General features: G+C 46.3%; 1 protein-coding gene across 3 annotated transcripts in view; it reads left to right on the forward strand.

Moving 5' to 3' along the window:
* The window catches only part of PLCD1 (phospholipase C delta 1), a 92,267-nt gene that overhangs the window by 18,477 nt on the left and 55,835 nt on the right, over positions 1-17,955 (forward strand). For all 3 annotated transcript variants that reach the window (XM_073334724.1, XM_073334723.1, XM_073334725.1), the window contains exon 2: positions 2,143-2,307. In XM_073334724.1, the coding sequence (XP_073190825.1) occupies positions 2,143-2,307 (165 nt within the window). The remainder of the gene's footprint in view (positions 1-2,142; positions 2,308-17,955) is intronic.

A 17,955-nucleotide genomic window follows, 5' to 3' on the forward strand; every position in this document is an offset into this window, starting at 1 on the left:
AGTGCAATCTCTTTATCATGCAAGTTGAACTTACAAATGTAGAACTATGTACAAAAAATAACTGCATTCAAAAATAAAAAAAAATGTAAAACTTTAGAGCCTACAAGTCCACTCAGTCGTACTTCTTGTTCAGCCAATCGCTCAGACAAACAAGTTTGTTTACATTTGCAGGAGATAATGCTGCCTCTTATTATTTATAATGTCACCTGGAAAGAGAGCAGACGTTCGCATAGCACTGTTGTAGCTGGTATTGCAAGATATTTATATGCCAGATGGGTTAAAGATTGATATGTCCCTCAAGCTTCAACCACCATTCCAGAGGACATGCATCCATGCTGATGATGGGTTCTGCTCAATAACGATCCAAAGCAGTGCAGACCAGTGCATGTTAATTTTCATCATCGGAGTCAGATGCCACCAGCAGAAGGTTGATTTTCTTTTTGGTGGTTCGGGTTGTGTAGTTTCCACATCGAAGTGTTGCTCTTTTAAGACTTCTGAAAGCATACTCCACACCCTGTCCCGATCAGATTTTGGAAGGCACTTCAGATTCTTAAATCTTGGGTTGAGTGCTGTAGCTATCTTTAGAAATCTCACATTGGTACCTTCTTTGCGTTTTGTGAAATCTGCAGTGAAAATGTTCTTTAAACGAACAACATGCTAGGTCATCATCCAAGATGGCTATAACATGAAATACATGGCAGAATGCGGGTAGAACACAGAGCAGGGGACATACAAGTCTCCCCCAAGGAGTTCAGGCTCTAAAGTTTTAAATTTTTTTTTTTGAGTGCAGTTATGTAACAAAACAAAACAAAAATCTACATTCGTAAGTTGTGCTTTCATGATAAAGAGACTGCCGTATGGTACTTGTATGAGGTAAACTGAAAAATACTATTTATTTTGTCATTTTTACAGTGCAAATAATTGTAATAAAAATAATATAAAGTGAGCACTGTATACTCTGTATTCTGTGTTGTAATTTAAATCAATATAGTTGAAAATGTAGAAAGCATCCAAAATATTTAATACATTTCAATCAGTGTTCTATTGTTTAACAGTGCGATTAAAACTGTGTTTAATCGTGATTAATTTTTTTAATCACGATTAATTTTTTTGAGTTAAATCGCATGAATTAACTGTGATGAATCGACAGCCTTAAGTAGAACCTCTGAGTTACAAACAGTTCGGGAGTGGAGGTTGTTTGTAATTCTGAAGTGTTCGTAACTCTGAACAAAGCGTTATGGTTCTTCTTTCAAAAGTTTATAACTGAACATTGACTTAATATAGCTTTGAAACTTTACTATGCAGAAGAAAAATGCTGCTTTTAGCCATCTTAATGTAAATTAAACAAGCACAGAAACAGTTTCCTACCTTGTTAAATCTTTTTTATTTTTAAAACCTTTCCCCCCCCTTTTTTTTTAGTAGTTTACGTTTAACGCAGTACCGTACTGTATTTTTATTTTTTTATTTTTTTGGTTTCTGCTCCTGCCTGATTGAGCATTTGCAGTTCAAAATGAGGTGTGTGGTTGACCTGTCAGTTTGTAACTCTGAGGTTCTACTGTATTGATTTTCACACCACCACATGAGGGACAGCAATGCTATCATCCCCATTGCATAGCAGGGGAGTTGAGGCGCAGAGAGATTAAGTGAGTTGCCCAAGTTCACACAGGAAGAGTGGCGGAGTGGGGTTTTGAACCAGAGTCTCAGGTCTGTGCCTGAACCACAAGACCCTACTTCCGCTTCTATACTAGTGGATCCCAATACCTCCCCTGTTTGGATGCTAATCACTGGCTTTTTAAGATCTAAACTGCATTAACACAACTCTTATGAAGAACATAATTTGTGTATCATGGGGTTTACTATGTGGTGATCTTTTGGACAAGACCATAAAAGCAAGGGTCCAGTCTCTCTGTCTGGGAAAGAAAAAAAGATCCTGGAGATTTTTGTTTTGTAAGGGAGGAGTTTGCCCCAGTGTTTTGCAAAATGCTCTCTCCCTCTACATTGTGCTAATTATCCTCTGGTGTCCAGCCCAGAGCTGGCTGCATTTCATTGGTGTATGTATATGACTTGGCGACTCTGCTGGATGGAAAGGTCTGTATAAATAGACATTAATTATTATACTAATGCTAATGCTCTTCTGTGCAGGTCTGCAAGATGACAGGGATCTGTTATTCCTCCTCAAGGGGAGCCAGCTGCTGAAAGTGAAGTCCAGCTCTTGGAGAAAGGAGAGGTTTTACAAGCTCCAGGAAGACTGCAAAACCATATGGCAGGAATCCAAAAAGATGTTGAGGTCTCCGGAATCACAGCTCTGTAAGTGACCGTCCCCTTATCCTAGGGGCAGCATAATGTCCAGTGGTACGGTGTCTGGAGAGGTGATTGGTTGGGAGTGTAGGCCCAGGAGACAGGAAAGTAAAAGCAGGAAGTAGGCATTCCACGTACAGTCAGTGAGTCTGATCCAGTGCTCAGACTCCTGGTGTCTTTAAGCCAACTTTATGCCTTCTAGATTCAAGGCTACTTGAGGGGCTGAAATGGCCCTGGCATAACCTAGGCAGCTCTGAGGGCTGCTTGCGTCCCCCAGTACTGCCCTGTGCTTGAGAGGCAGGCCAGTGTAGGAACTCTCCCTTAGGCCTCGTGGGCTGTTGATGGTTGCTGTATGCGCCCAGAGTGGTGTAAAACAACTGTTTCAGAATGAGACCGGGCTGCAGCCCCTCCACCTACACCAAGCCCACCTAAGCAAGCAAAGGCTGCAGCCAGTGAGGACAGGCAGAGATGCTTCTGGGTATGGACCGGGTCACACACACACAGACAAGGGAAAACCCAGCACAAAACTGAAGGGGCTCCCTTTTCCTGCAGCTGTTGAGAATTGCAGCATCTCCATGGGAAAGCAGAGCGAGGGGCAGAGGAGATAGTGGGAGCTGCTGGCTCAGAGTCAGGCCCCAGAACGAAAGGGAGAGCTGCAGGGATCAAAGGGAAAGGGCAGGTGGCAGGTGTGCATTGTTGTTCCTCTGGCTTTGCGAGGCTGAGGTTGTTCTCATGACTGATTTAGAAACATGAATCCTGCCCATCATTGTCCGTAATAAAACACCCCAGCACCACAATTGGTATTGAATGAGTGCAGGGAAAACCTAGCTGTGTCACAATCACCCTGCCAACATCGTTATTCATTATTTGTATAACTGTAGCGCCTATGAGGCCCAGACCCCATTGTGCTAGGAGCTATACCAACATAGAACAAAAGACAGTCCCTGCCCGCCAGAGTTTACAATCTAAGTAATCTCCTGCCCACAGATAATAAATGCTCTCCTGGACCTTGAGCCTATAAGGAAGAGGCTCAAACAGTTGCCCTCCGCCTCCACTCTAACATCTGCCACATGCCCAGGGGCCTGAATTGCAAGAGCTCCACTGCGTGGGGACAAATGTGGCTAGAAAGGCCATAGTGGAGAGAGAGAAACTCTGAGTTTGTCAGGTCATGGGCCAGTCTGGGCTTCACCGCTCAGAACACACACCTGAGGGTGACCAGAGATCCTGAACTACTACATGCTGTAACAAGTGAGGGTGACGAGCCCTGGCAGAGGCTGGGTGGGGAAAAAGGTGGCTGGTTGTTAACAACTGTAAGCTCGCATGCCTGTGCTTGGAGGAGTGCATCAGGCATGTGTGTTTACTGGCTCACCCGGCAATTTGTGTTTTGTTTTGTTTTTATCTCCTTCTCAGCTGGCCATGGGTTTGTCTGATACAATTCTCCTGCACGGATCTTTGTTTTATAAGCTGCTAGGTGAATAATACCAAATATAGATTTATAGTGTGCGGCAGTGCAAGGTCACATTGCCCAGGTTGTTTGTAGAACGTTTGACCTTTACAGTTGAAACTAACCAAGCTAAGGGCCCAGACCTTCAAACTCAGGTGAGTAGTTGTTACTCCTGTGAGCAGTGTCTGGGATTACACCCGGGGTAAGGGCTACGCACCTGAGTGAGGGTTCAAATAGGACTGGGGTCTGGAGAGGAAGGGTGGTCTTGTTTAAGAACTGGATTAGCACTCAAGCAATCTAGCTTCAATTCCTGGCTCTGCCAGAGACGCCTTGTGTGTATCTCAATCTCTCTGTGCTTCCATTCCCATCTGTAATGGGGGATTATAATATTCCCTCTCCTACCCTGTTTATGCTGTAAACGCTTCAGAATAGGAACTGTCTCATTAGGTGTTTGCACAGTGTCTAGCATAACAGGGCCCCAGACTCAATGGAAGCTTCCAACCATCACTGTAATTGAAATAATAATAAAGGCCCTAGCTAACTCTCTCTCTCTCCAGTTAAGTCCCATTCTATATAGGTTATGGACGCGAATGAAAGTAACTATCAAAGTCCTTGCCCAGATAACGTCTACTTTGAAAACAAACAAGGGTGTGAATTAAAATAGCACACCGTTCAAACAGGAAAAAGGAAATGGCAAATGTAATGTGTGTGAGTATTCTCCAGGCTTGCTGAGGCCCTGAATGCACTGGCCTTTTAAGGGTTTTAGGGAACTGTATTATAATTTGATCTATTGATTTACTTGTGTTTAGTTTCTTTAATGTTGTAAGCCACCACCATAATATCTGGACACATGACACAGGTTACCAAACCATCCACAATATTATATGATATATTCAGGTAACATCTCAGTGGGTCTCTCTAGATCAGGTCCCCATATACTAGCTGTTTGTAGCAGATCGCTGACTCACCACTGCAGTGCCTCCTGCTGGTCATCTGGGACTTAGCTTGATTCCAGCACTCAGAGCACCTCCTGTTGGCTGTGTCTCTCCTTCCTCAGGCCCCCGGGTCTCTCCCAGACCCCAGTGCCCCTTACCTTGAGGTGCTGCCCCACAGCAGTGCCCCCACACTCTGGGTCTCCCTTCCCAGGGGAACCCCCTTCCTCTATGCCCACCTTGCCTCAGTGGCTACTGCCAGTCATCATCTAGCCCCCTTTCTCCGGGGCAAACTGCAGTCTGTAATGGCCACTCATCATTGGCAAGGGGGTTGGACCAGCTACCTCTGCCTATCCCTGGGCTTCACCTCTGCAGCCCCAGTACCTCCTTAGGCCTTTAACAAGGCCCCAGCCTGGGGAGTTGCCCAGCTGGAGCTCCCTAGCACTGCTCTGCTTCAGGTACCCTGTGCTCCCAGGCAGCCAGGTCCTTCGTACTCCAAGCTGGAGTGAGACTAACCCAGCCCCTCCCTTTAGCCCTTATATCAGGGTCAGCTGTGGCCGCTTCCCCAGTCAGCCTACCTTTTCTCCCAGGAGCAGGGTAACTGCCCCGCTACAGTGCTGAACACGCATTTAGTAAGAGATGTCCTTGACCCAAGGAGCTTAAATAGACATGGCAAGGGAGAGCTCAGGCACAGACAGATTCAGCGGCTTGCCCAAAATCATACTGGAAGTTTGCAGCAGAGCTGGGATCTGGACTGAGAATTCCGGAATTCCAGTCTGGAGCCATAACCAGAAGCCCAGTTCCGTCTTTGTGTTCAGCGTTCGCATTCCATCCCAGGGGGTTCAGAATGATTACCTCGTGGTGCTGGCTGGGTTAGAGCTAGTAATGGTTTGAGTTTGATTAACCATCTGTGTGCATCTGGGCTTGAACAAGCATATCAATGTACATTTTCCTGATCACAGCATAAACTAGCTTTAGTTTTAAGGCCCTGGGAATATAGTGGATTACACTTAGCTGGTGTAGTTTCCCTGTACCAGGCATTGTGCTACAGCTGTCTTCTTTCCCTGGTCTTGTATTGGTAAGCATTCAACAGCAAGGAAGTGCATAATAGGGTCATCGTTTAAAATATAACATAATGGAACATAGAAAGCTAACAAGGAGCACAAGAGTAAACGTGTTATGTCAGGTGCTTGACATTTTGCTTTTAGGTGACTGTTACTTTGGATTTTAGTTTGGGACCTCTATAAAATCCCAGGATTAGCATCCATACAAGCAGACTCCATTTTCCAGGCGGAAAAAAGAATCAATTCTGTGAAAGCTGTGAAGTGGGAGCATAGCTAAGCAGAGTGAGATAGAGGAACCGCAGCACAATAACCTCTCATGAGGGCACAGGTCGTATTTCTGATTTGAGAGATTTCCTGCTAGAGTGGCTACTGGATGTATAGTCACACAGAACTAATTTTGTTTTAAGCCATTGTGTGGTGGCCACCAATGGTGAACAACATGAGTCTCGACAGCTTGAGCTGCAAAGCCAAGCTGTAGCTGAGGGCTGTAACAGACTCACATCCTCTATGTGGGTCAGGCACAGCGGGGGATCTGTAACACACATCAGTGGGTTATAATTGCTCCTCCTGGTCACGAAGAATAATATTGGATTTCAAACCAAACACTTGTTATCGACCAAGGACCTTATGGTCTTTTATATTTTAAATGTTCTGATTATACATTTAAAATAGTTGTGAATTATGGGCACTTGAAAGATTCTGGCTTGACATCCTGGGAGACTGATGTCTCTGTTTACAGAACTCATCTTGGATCTAATCTGCCCTCCCTGCGGAGCCAGCTAGTACAGAAGCCCATTGATTTTTGTGATTCTGGCATGGTTCAGTGAGGCCTACAGGACCAGATGTTCCAAGGAGCATAGTACATTGGGTGCACATTGGATGCTTGGCTCTTTTGGAAACCTGGTCATGAGTGTTGCAATGGGAGCTGACTAGTGCCGAGCGCCTTTGAAAAACTGGCCCTAATTGTGGGTGAAAATGTGGCCCGTAATGCCCAAGCCCTTTTGCTCTGCCAGGCATTCTGGTTCACCTGTTTTTGCTTTTAAGCTGGAATGATTACATTGCAATCACCCTCTCATTCGTTTCTGTAACAGCAATCATAAAAGTCAAAGCCACAGAGGCCTAGTAAATTCATACAGACATGTGACCAGTGAGAGCTCTCATGGGAGAGAGATGGAAGCAGGAGTGAAAATCCTGAATGTTGTTAATCTTCTGTAGTCAGCTGCTACTCAGATATTTTGACACCAGTGTATGTTTCATAGCACATTGAAACACTGTACGCAGCCATCTAGGACGAGAAGTGAAGGGGAATATCCTATCCAGTCCAAGGTACAGCAGGAATTCAGAAAGTTGGGCCCAGATCTTCAAACATATTCAGGCTCCTAACTCTCATTGATTTCAATGGAAGTTAGGCGCCTAAGTCCCTTTGAGAATCTGGGCCCTGGATCCACATCAGGATTTGGGAAGATCTCTGGGACTAGTCCTTATGCTTTTCTTAAAGTGTTCATGGGGCCTGACACTGCTCTCCCTGAATTTTGCCTCTGATTTCAGTGCTAGCGGGATCAGGCCCTAAATGGCCACGATCTCAGCTTTTATGTCTCCCTACCCTCTGTTGATCCTAGGCCTAGCACCATAATGAGGCATCAGTTTAGTGCTGGCCCAGCCCAGCACCACTTCCTGCAGCACACTGAGTTTCTCTTGGACTTGTCCCGGCACTGCCCCAGCCTGGTGCTGCTAGGCCCACGAGAGCTGGCTCACAGCCTGAAGGCGGTGTGGCTCCAGAACTCCTCTCCTGCTCGTTCACTACAAAATCTCACTGGAAAGGAGCTCTGGTGATTTCCTGCGCACTGCCCTGTACAAGGGCGAGCCGCAGAGCCGCAGCAGGCATCAGAAACATTGCCCCCCAGTGCAGCAGGGAGAGGGAGTTGGGAGTTGTATAAGTAGGGGCATAGCGAGCAGATCGAGGGACGTGATCGTTCCCCTCTATTCGACATTGGTGAGGCCTCATCTGGAGTACTGTGTGCAGTTTTGGGCCCCACACTTCAAGAAGGATGTGGATAAATTGGAGAGAGTCCAGCGAAGGGCAACAAAAATGATTAGGGGTCTGGAACACATGAGTTATGAGGAGAGGCTGAGGGAGCTGGGATTGTTTAGCCTGCAGAAGAGAAGAATGAGGGGGGATTTGATAGCTGCTTTCAACTACCTGAAAGGGGGTTCCAAAGAGGATGGCTCTAGACTGTTCTCAATGGTAGCAGATGACAGAACGAGGAGTAATGGTCTCAAGTTGCAGTGGGGGAGGTTTAGATTGGATATTAGGAAAAACTTTTTCACTAAGAGGGTGGTGAAACACTGGAATGCGTTACCTAGGGAGGTGGTAGAATCTCCTTCCTTAGAGGTTTTTAAGGTCAGGCTTGACAAAGCCCTGGCTGGGATGATTTAACTGGGAATTGGTCCTGCTTCGAGCAGGGGGTTGGACTAGATGACCTTCTGGGGTCCCTTCCAACCCTGATATTCTATGATTCTATGATTCTTCTCAGTATGATACACAGCTTTGAAAGCAAACAGATGTACATGTTGGATGGCAGAAATGAGAGAGAGTTTAGAAAGCTCCCTGCAGCCTGTTCCTGGAATGGAGAGAAAAACCCTTGACCCTATGGGACTGTATTTCTAGTTACCACCATCCCCCCTTCATATAATGAATTGGCAGAAATTCCTCTTCGTTAGTAGCAAGCATAATAAATTCATAGATTTCAAGGCCTGAAGGAACCATTGTGATCATCTAGTCCAGGTGTTCTCAAACTTCATTGCACCGTTTGACAATAAAATTACTACTTGACCCCTGGGGTAGGGGAGCTCAGAGCCTGAGCCCTGCTGCCCTGGGTTGAGGGAGAGGGGGCTGTAGCCCGAGCCCCATTGCCCCAGGTGCAGGTGGAGCTAAGGCTTCAGGTTCAGCCCTGGGTCCCAGCAAGTCTAATGCTGGCTCTGGCGACCCCATTAAAATGGGGTCACGACCCACTTTGGCGTCCTGACCCACAGTTTGAGAACCACTAATCTGACCTCCTGTACAACACAGGCCATGGAATCTTCCCAAGATAATTTCTAGACCATATCTTATAGAAAAACATCCAGTCTTGATTTAAAAATTGTCGCTGATGGAGACTCCACTTTGACCCTTGATAGGTTGTTCCAATGATCAGTTTCTCTGCCTTTAAAAAGTTGGGCCCTATGTCCAGTCTGAATTTGTCTAGCTTCAGCTTCCAGACAGTGGAACATGTTATATCTTTCTCTGCTAGACGGAAGAGCCCATTATTAAATATTTGTTCCCAGGTAAATTCTTATAGAATGTGTTTAAGTAAGGCCTTAACCTTCTCTTTGGTAAACTAAATAGATTGAGCTCAGGGAGTCTATTGCTATAAGGTAGGTTTTCTAATCTTTTAATCATTCTCATGGCTCTTCTCTGAACCCGTTCCAATTTATCAACATCCTTCTGGAATTGTGGGCGTCAGAACTGGACGCAGCATTCGAGCATAGTGGATGGCAGTGGGTAATTGTTCAGAATTAAAAACAAACGCTGGGCTGGAGTGACAGCATTGAGTTCAGCTATTTACCTAGAAAGGGTGAGTTCACTCCGCTCATATAAAGCCCAAGTTTTTGGGCCCTTTGAGTGTGGGAGATCCAGGAGCTGACCTCTACCTTCCAAACCCAGGGCCAGGTGTGGGGCTGCAAAAAATCTGAATGTGAGTGACTTGGCCCAAGTGCCAGAGGAAGCCTGTGGCGGAAGCAGGGGGACTGCCCTGATGGTCAAACCCCTAGGTGTGAGCTTAGTCCTGCAAGGCCGTCCTTCTCTTCAACCAGAGATGTTTCCTCAGGAATTAGTGTTCCAGGTTTAGGTGCATTATAAGGTTTTACATCCTCTGAATCATCGTCCCAGTCTGAGACTGGTCTGTGCTACATTGATCTGTGGTGACCCTGATGAGCCCTGACACCAGGCTCATCCTAGCCTTGTCACAGCTTTTGCTGCGCTGTCTCAAGCCCACTGCACTTGGGGCCAGATGGTCGCAGTGGTAAACTGCCCTGCAGTTGGGTTGGTCTGAAGCCACATGGTTCTGACAGGAGTAGGGAATGGTTCAGCACTTCAGGCCGTGCACAGATGGAACAGGCCTGCTGCATGATTTCTTAGGATAGTGCATTCTTTGCACTCCTTTGCAGCATGTCTGATCCACTGGTCGATTTGGATTGGTAGAGCCACATTGCCTGCCCCCATTGGGGTGGCTTGTGTCCTGGGAGCACTAGCTGGGAGCAGTCGCTGCTCTTGAACCCAGCACAGGGGTGGGAATGTGATGAGAAGGAAGGGTCTTTGCACCTTTCCTGCCCTGTGAGTGCACCCATCCACAGGGCTGTCACAGTCCGGCCTCTTGATGTGCAGCCTGCATTAGATATAACAGAGAGAGCAGGACTCCTTGTTTATACCTTAGAGATGGAACACAGATGCAGGGCCAATATGGTGTATCCAGGCCTCCACACTACTCCAGTAGGCTCCAGGGCTCCACACGCAGCACATAGCATGGGGGCTTCTTGTTTGTACACTTTGGAAGTTGCCAGGTCGGCCAGGCGTCCCCTGTGTGCTTTATTCACTCCAGAGAGGTCAGGTCTATAGACCTGGTACTCTGTGTTGTGTTACTTGTCATTCAGCTACAGCGGCAGCGTGGAGCCTGTGTTGTTGCTGCCACTTATCTTCTCCCACAGGCTTTCTGCTCATGAGCAGGCTTTCTGTCTGGGAACAAAAAAACCCCAAACATCGGCTCCCAGCTTTCAATGGAAAAGGGAGAGAGATTATGCTGGCCTCTCGATAACAGGTCATTGAAGTGACTGGATTAACAGATGGCCAAGAGGAAATGTCTGCTTTGGGAAGCTGGCAAATAGCCAGTCAGAGCAATACCTCGCGCTTTCCGTCGTCAAAGCACGTTACAGACCGCACCGCACTGAATGGAGGAGGTAGTGTGTTCCTCAGGTGAAGGCCTCAGGACATATTCGTTCTATTGCTAGCTCTGATTCTGTCCTGTCATTAAACTAGGGCCAAATCACGTAGCCCTTGGCCGTACTAAAAGTTGCAGTTCTTTAACTACAATTGATTTTTAATCCATCTAGGTACGCCAGTGGAAATCCCTAAGGTAGACTCACCTAAACCAGTGTAGTCGCTGCTTAGCTTGGTTTAGATTAATTCAGTAAGGCCTTGTCTAAACAGGGCTGGTCGAAAACTTGACAGTGAAATTGTTTTCTGAGTAAATGATATTTTTCATGAAAAGTGTCTGCTTTTCGTGGAAAATGGCTTTTTGTGAACACCCCAAAACTAAAAATTTTTGGCTGAAAAATTTTGATCAAAAAATGACACTGCAGTGCCTCATGGGAGTTGCAGTTCAGGTACCTTATTCCCCCATTCTCCTCTATGGGTTGGATTCCCCAGCTGGACTACATCTCCCATGATGCAACACGACCAGGGACTCCTATGATACACTGCAGCGGCTCAGCCAGATGGGAAATGTAGTCCAGGTAGGGAGCCCAGCTCAAAAAAGAAAACCAGGGCATGGAGCACATGAACTATAACTCCCATGAGCCATCATGACAGCATTTTCAAATCAAATTGTTTGGGTATTGACTGAAAAATTTTAATTTTGGCTTAACAGTTTTAGCTTTCAATTTTTTTGATGAAACGTTTTAATTTTTCACAGAAAAAAAAAGCCCGTTTCCAATCAGCTCTAGTACATCAGTTTAATGGACTGGATTGAAAAAGTAACTTACTGATACAGGCTAAACCGACTTAAGCACAGCTTAAAACATTTTAAGTGCATCTACCATAGGAATTTGTGCCAGTTTAACTAGATCAAATTTAAATCAGTTTACTTCAACCAGAGCAACTCTTTGAGTATAGACAAGGCATTAACCTCTTCATGTCTCAGTTCCGTCTTCTATAAAATAGGAATAATAACAGGGGTATTGTGGGGATTCAGGTCTCTAAGGCATTTTGCAGTCTTCAGTTGGAAGGTATTCTACAAGTCCAGAGTAGTATTACTCATTAATCCTCTCAACACTCTTGTGTAGTAGATAGATATTATCCCTACTTACCCTCACTGAAAAGCCCTATAGAATTGAATACAAAATGGTAACTTTCCTGTAGAAGGTTTGAGCTGTTCTTTAGACTGGCTACTGAATCCCATGCATGGTTTACAACCTACTGAAAAGATCTAATTCCTTTTCAAATTCTATAGGTATGCAGAATAATTCTAAAGAGCCCTATTATTTTCCTTGTTTTCTGTTTAGTCCCTGTTAATTTCTACAGGATTTTTCCATATGGGTTTGTTGGGAACACTGGGGCATGGCCACTAGGTAACTCGAGGGGATGGAAGACCACGAGTGTCGATGAAGCCCCCTCGCACTAGGCCCCTGTGTCCTTGCCCCCCCCCCCCCCCCCGTCCTGCCTGGAGGCACTCGCAGCAGCTCTGTGTGCTAGGCCCAAGTGTCCTTGGCCCCCCCGCCTGGAGGCACACACAGCAGTTATGCTGAGAATCTGCAACAGTATGTTGCAGAGTCAGACTGCCTGAAACTAAGCAAGGCCAAACAGGGGAGATATGGAAGAACAATGCTGAATAAAGCAGCTTTATGTATAGTTTAACAAATGATACAGAGAATCAGGGAACTAGCTGGGAACTGGATTGGCTGGCTATATGGATACTTGGAGCAGCTTGCTATTGGATAAGTATGCTGGAAAAAAGGATGTATAAAAGCCTGTGTAACTTCCTGCTCTGGTGTGCAGGATTTGAGATTTTATTCTCCCTGTACCTTTTTGCAGCTGCAAATAAACTTTTCTGCTTCTCCACCCCGTTGTGATTATTGGGTGCAGCACACTGGGTAACGAACCAACTCAAGCTGTTGTTCAGCCTCTCGGCACTGGGTGCCGGCAACAGGTTTGCAGAAGATTTAGCCCAAAATTTGGTGAAAATGTGGCTGCCCATGTTTAGGCACCTAAATATAAGTGTCCTAATTTTCAAAGTTCCTGAGTCTCTACAGTTGCCATTAATTCCACTGGGAGTAACACACAAAGAACCAGATTCTTAGCTGGTGTAAATCAGGATAGTTCCTGTGAGGTCAGTTTATACCAGCCATTAGAAGTGATAGATTTTAAGACCAGAAGGGACCATTATAATCAGCTAGCCCAGTGAGTCTCAAACTTTTGTACTGGTGACCCCTTTCAAATGGCAAGCCTCTGAGTGCGACCCCCCCTTATAAATGAAAAACACTTTTTTATATATTTAACACTATTATAAATGCTGGAGGCAAAGCGGGGTTTTGGGTGGAGGCTGACAGCTCCCAACTCCCCATGTAATAACCTCACAACCCCCTGAGGGGTCCCGACCCCCAGTTTGAGAACCCCTGAACTAGCCTGACCTCCTGCATAGCACAGGCCAAAGAATTTCACCCGATGATTTCTACATCTAGCTCAATAACTTGTGGTTAAAATAGAGTGTATGCTTCAGAAGAACATCCCGTCCTGATTTAAAGATTCCAAAGGATGGAGAATCAACCATATCCCTGGGGAATCTGTTCTAACAGCTAATTATCCCCACTGTTTAAAAAATGCCTCATTTCCAACTCAACTTTGCTGACTTCAACTTCCAGCTGTATAAAGGATGTTTTTTTATATAGTTTGGGCACAGTGCATGATTAGTGCAAAACCTGTTCCATTGATGGACTGAATGATCAGTAAAAAGAAAAGGAGGACTTGTGGCACCTTAGAGAAAGTGTTTATCAGAAAGCCAGTCATGACTGAGTTATTATGGGGGTTTAGGCATTTCCTTTAAAATGCTTGTGTAAAGTTAAAAGGGTTACAAATCAGGGTTTCTGATTTTACCAAGTGAGTGGATGCAACGTTTGAATCTCCGATGCATCAACCCAGCTAAATTTACTGTAGAAAGAAAGGAAAGGGTGTGATATGGTGCCAAGCTTACTCTTTGCCAGTCAATGAATGAAATGCTTAGGACAATGAAGTCAACATAATTATTAATTACTATTATTTATTATTTCTATTATTCTAGCACCTATTAGCCCCAGTCATGTACTGGGACTCTACTGTGCTAGGCACTGTACACAAACAGAACAAAAAGAGCTTACAACGCAAGTACTGTATAAGACAAGAGACAACAAACAGATAGCTACAGACAGAGGAGAGAGGACAAGGAAACAGTGAGATAATATTGGTCAGCATGATGCACAGTGGACTCGGAATACTAGCAGCCTAACTGTTGTCAAGATCTTTGTAGGGTTTACAGAAAAGAAGAGCTTAAAGGAGGGTTTTGAAAGAGGATCATGCATTCGTTTTACAGATGTTTACAGGAAGCTCCTCTCAAGCATGTTGGGCAGCAGAGGAGAAAGCACCAAGGTGCTTGATTGAACATTTAACAAGTGGGTGATGGAAGCTGGCATGAGGGATTCAGAGGCAGTAGTTGACCTTTCAGTACTGAATAAGAGCTGAGAGGTAGGGTGGGGTTAGGCTGTGAAGGGCCTTAAAAATGAAGAGAAGTAGCTCATGCTTACTGTGATCGATAAGAGGGAGCCAGTGGAGAGATGCAAAGAGAGGGGTGACATGGCAAAACTATACACCCAACAACCAGTCCATTGAAATGACCACTTCTCCCCCCTGATTGGCTGTACAGTTTTTCAGGAATTTTGGCTCCACAGCCGGATGTCTTTGTCTCTGAAAATATGTGCTGATGGGAATGTATTATGCAAGGCTCAAGTCACTGTGAAAACAAAACCACCTGACTAATAAGTCTGTTGATAATGAGTAGGAGTACTTGTGGCACCTTAGAGACTAACCAATTTATTTGAGCATGAGCTTTCGTGAGCTACAACTCACTTCATCGGATGCATACCGTGGCGGGGTGGAGGGTGAGAAAACCTGGATTTGTGCTGGAAATGGCCCAACTTGATGATCACTTTAGATAAGTTATTACCAGCAGGACAGTGGGGTGGGAGGAGGTATTGTTTCATGATCTCTGTGTGTATATAATGTCTGCTGCAGTTTCCACGGTATGCATCCGATGAAGTGAGCTGTAGCTCATGAAAGCTCATGCTCAAATAAATTGGTTAGTCTCTAAGGTGCCACAAGTACTCCTTTTCTTTTTGCGAATACAGACTAACACGGCTGTTACTCTGAAACTTGATAATGAGTGTTTATCAAAGTCTCTTAAGTTTTATCAAATGCGGACCTGCCCAGCTTTGCACTTTAAACCAGCCTGTTGCGTATCTCGGGCTATTTGCCTGCTGGGCGGTCTGCAAGATATCCCTATTCTCCACAGCACATGTTCTGCGTGGATTGTGACAGGCCCCACATGTCATGTTTTAGGGCCAAATTCAGAGGTTATGTGTAAGGGGCAGTAGTGGTAAGTGGGTGTGAGCCTCAAACTAGATCTAAGATATTCTAAAGGCAGTCTAAACAGTTCTTCATACCATGGTGTTGAGTATGACATAAAAATCTAGATGAATGGATTATAGAGGGAATCTTATAATATGCTTAAAATTTATGCACCAGATTCTTGTAAAACGTGTGTATATCTTAGATGATCCCACAATGAGGAGCAGCGTTTTACAACCCTGGACCTTCCCTGTGAAGGGAGATTTGTTGAATTCTAGACTGAATTGGTACAGAAGTCATAATCATTTTAGCTTTTAGCCCTTAATTGTTAATCACCTGTAGTGCAGCTGAAAGAAACTATGTTACCCTGTTAAACAAACAAAATAATGTTGATGCTTGTTGTGCCCAGCACGTTGTGTTTATTGTGATATGGAGGCTCTCTCACTGCAGATGTCCTAGCTGATGCTGTGGCTTTGTGGTTGGATAGTGTCTGTTGTCTGCTCTTGACAGTCTGCCAGACAGATCTTGCAGAGTTTAAACTGAAAGGCAGCTGGATAGAGAACTGTGAGCTCTACCTTGACAGACAGTTCTGTATGCAAATATGGCGGCTAGCTATTAGCATGTGGCTAAACCTCTCATTTACATTTTCTGGCAGTAAACAGATCTGATTCATTGAGTCAATTACAGTGTGTGAGAATAACTCAATGTCACTGAGTACCACATAGTACTGTCAGCTAATTAATAGGGAGAGGAATGGTGTCTGGCAGCTACAGCAGGTGACTCCTGGTTTCCATTTCCAACCCTCACACTAATGTGTCGTGTGATTGTACCGAATCACTTAACTTTTCTGTTCCTTAGGTTAGCCACCTGAAAAGAAGGGATAATAAAGCCTGGTGCACAGGGATGTTTGAAGACTAAGGGCTTGTCTACACATGAACGTTAATCTGTAGAAAGGTAGGGTGTACATTTAAGGCAGATTATCTGTTTGAACTGATGTCCCGGGGCCAGGACCGGATTAACCTTTTGTGGGCCTGGCTCCAAACATATTTGTGGGCCCCCGTGGGGGCAGTGGAGACTGGCGCGGTGGAGTCGGTCTCAGGAGCGAGGGGCTGGACAGGGACGTGGTGTGGGAGGGGCAGCCCTGCTCCGCCAAGCCCAGTGGGAGGTGACTGTTTACAAACCGGCAGTTGCCAGACGCACAGTGGCCTGCCTGGCCCTGTGCTGCCAGCATGCCCCTTCCCCTCAGGGGCAGGCCGTGCCGTGCCACATATTCCCCCCTGCCCAACACTGGAAACCCCCACCCCTCCCCCGATTCCCTAAGACCAGAGCCCCCCCCCCAAGACCCACTATGCCCATCACACACACCTCAGATCCTGCCACAAATGCACAGTGCCCTGGCCAACACCACCCCTGCCCAGCGCCCCCCTGCCCACAGCCCCACCACAACTGCCCAGTGCCCCACTCAGAACCTCCACTCCCTAGTGCCCCAATACACACAGATCTTTCCCGCCTCCTCGCAGCCCAGCACCACCCCCCGACCCTCCAGAGACCCACTCAATCACGCCCTGCCTCCTGGCTGCACTCACTGGCCCTCTGCGAGGCGACTGTGTCTGCCGGGCTGTGCTGCCAGCTGCAGCCAGGGTTGGTCCCGGGGTGGGGAATCGCTCCGGCCCCTCGGGAGTGGTGTGATCAGCCAGGCCAGGGCCTGTCCCGGATGGGCTCCCTCAGGACCCACTTGCCTGGAGGGGCCCAGCCAAGCCCCCCAAACTCCCTCCCCACCACAACTGGCTGAGACTTGCCAGGCTTCTGCACCAGTCCCAGGCAGCTCAGCTCCGGGGAGACAGGGGGGCCCCACAGATGATGGGAAGCAGAGACTGCCCAGAGTCGGAGGTGCACTGGAGTCTGGCCAGAGGGCAGGGAGGAGCCGGCGGGTGGGGCCAAGGGGTGAAGAGGAGCCCTCGGCTGGCCAGCAGGTAGGTCGAGAGGAGCAAGGGGTAGGGGGGAGGTAGGGTGGGAGCCTGCAGGCTGGTGGGGTCTCAGAGCACAGTGCAAGCAGAGCAGGCCGGGGTCCCTTCTGAGCATGGGCCCAGCTCCATGGCGCCATTGTAAACCCGGCACTGCCCGGGGCCAGAACTATACAAGTCTCCCTGTGTTTTGCTGCAGGCATTTGCCTATATACAAATCAACTCCTTAGCAGATATTAACATCCAGGCAAAGCAGGAAGCAGAGATAAACTTTCTGTTCTGTTCTCAGTTACACCCATGCAGCTCCATGAACTTTCATTGGGTCGATCTGTTTGCTAAATTTGTCCCATTTTTGTTCCTCTGCTATAAAAGTCTTTGTTTCTGATTCCTTTTCACTGTCAGCTGATCTGTGTGTCCCTGCTATACAGTGTTTGCTTAGTTTGGGGCTCAGCCTTAGCTGTTCATGTACAGTAGCCTCCCTATTCTGTGGCAGCAGATAATGTTTTTGCACTAGGCCTGATCCCAGATTTTCCAATGGAAGCAAAGAGATAATGTTTGGAAATAGACCAGCCCAGTTGCTTTGCTTCAGCTCTTGTCTTTAGAGATGAATGCATTCTTTGAGCTGTATAAAGCTTTTTAAAAAATCCCCATCCACCCAATAAATGTCTTTTAAAAATCTCCACACTCCCAAGCTCTCTTGAGCTCTTGCTTAATTAGTTACTCCTGAGGGAATTCTGCACCAAAAACTTAAAAATTCTGCGCACAATATTGTAAAATTCTGCAAATGTTATATGTCAGTAAATAAATGTGGAAGCTCCAGCGTGGCAGTGGGGAGAACAGGTGACTG

Source organism: Lepidochelys kempii, chromosome 2 (genome assembly GCF_965140265.1).
Source record: "Lepidochelys kempii isolate rLepKem1 chromosome 2, rLepKem1.hap2, whole genome shotgun sequence".
In the NCBI taxonomy this organism is placed as follows: Eukaryota; Metazoa; Chordata; order Testudines; family Cheloniidae; genus Lepidochelys; species Lepidochelys kempii.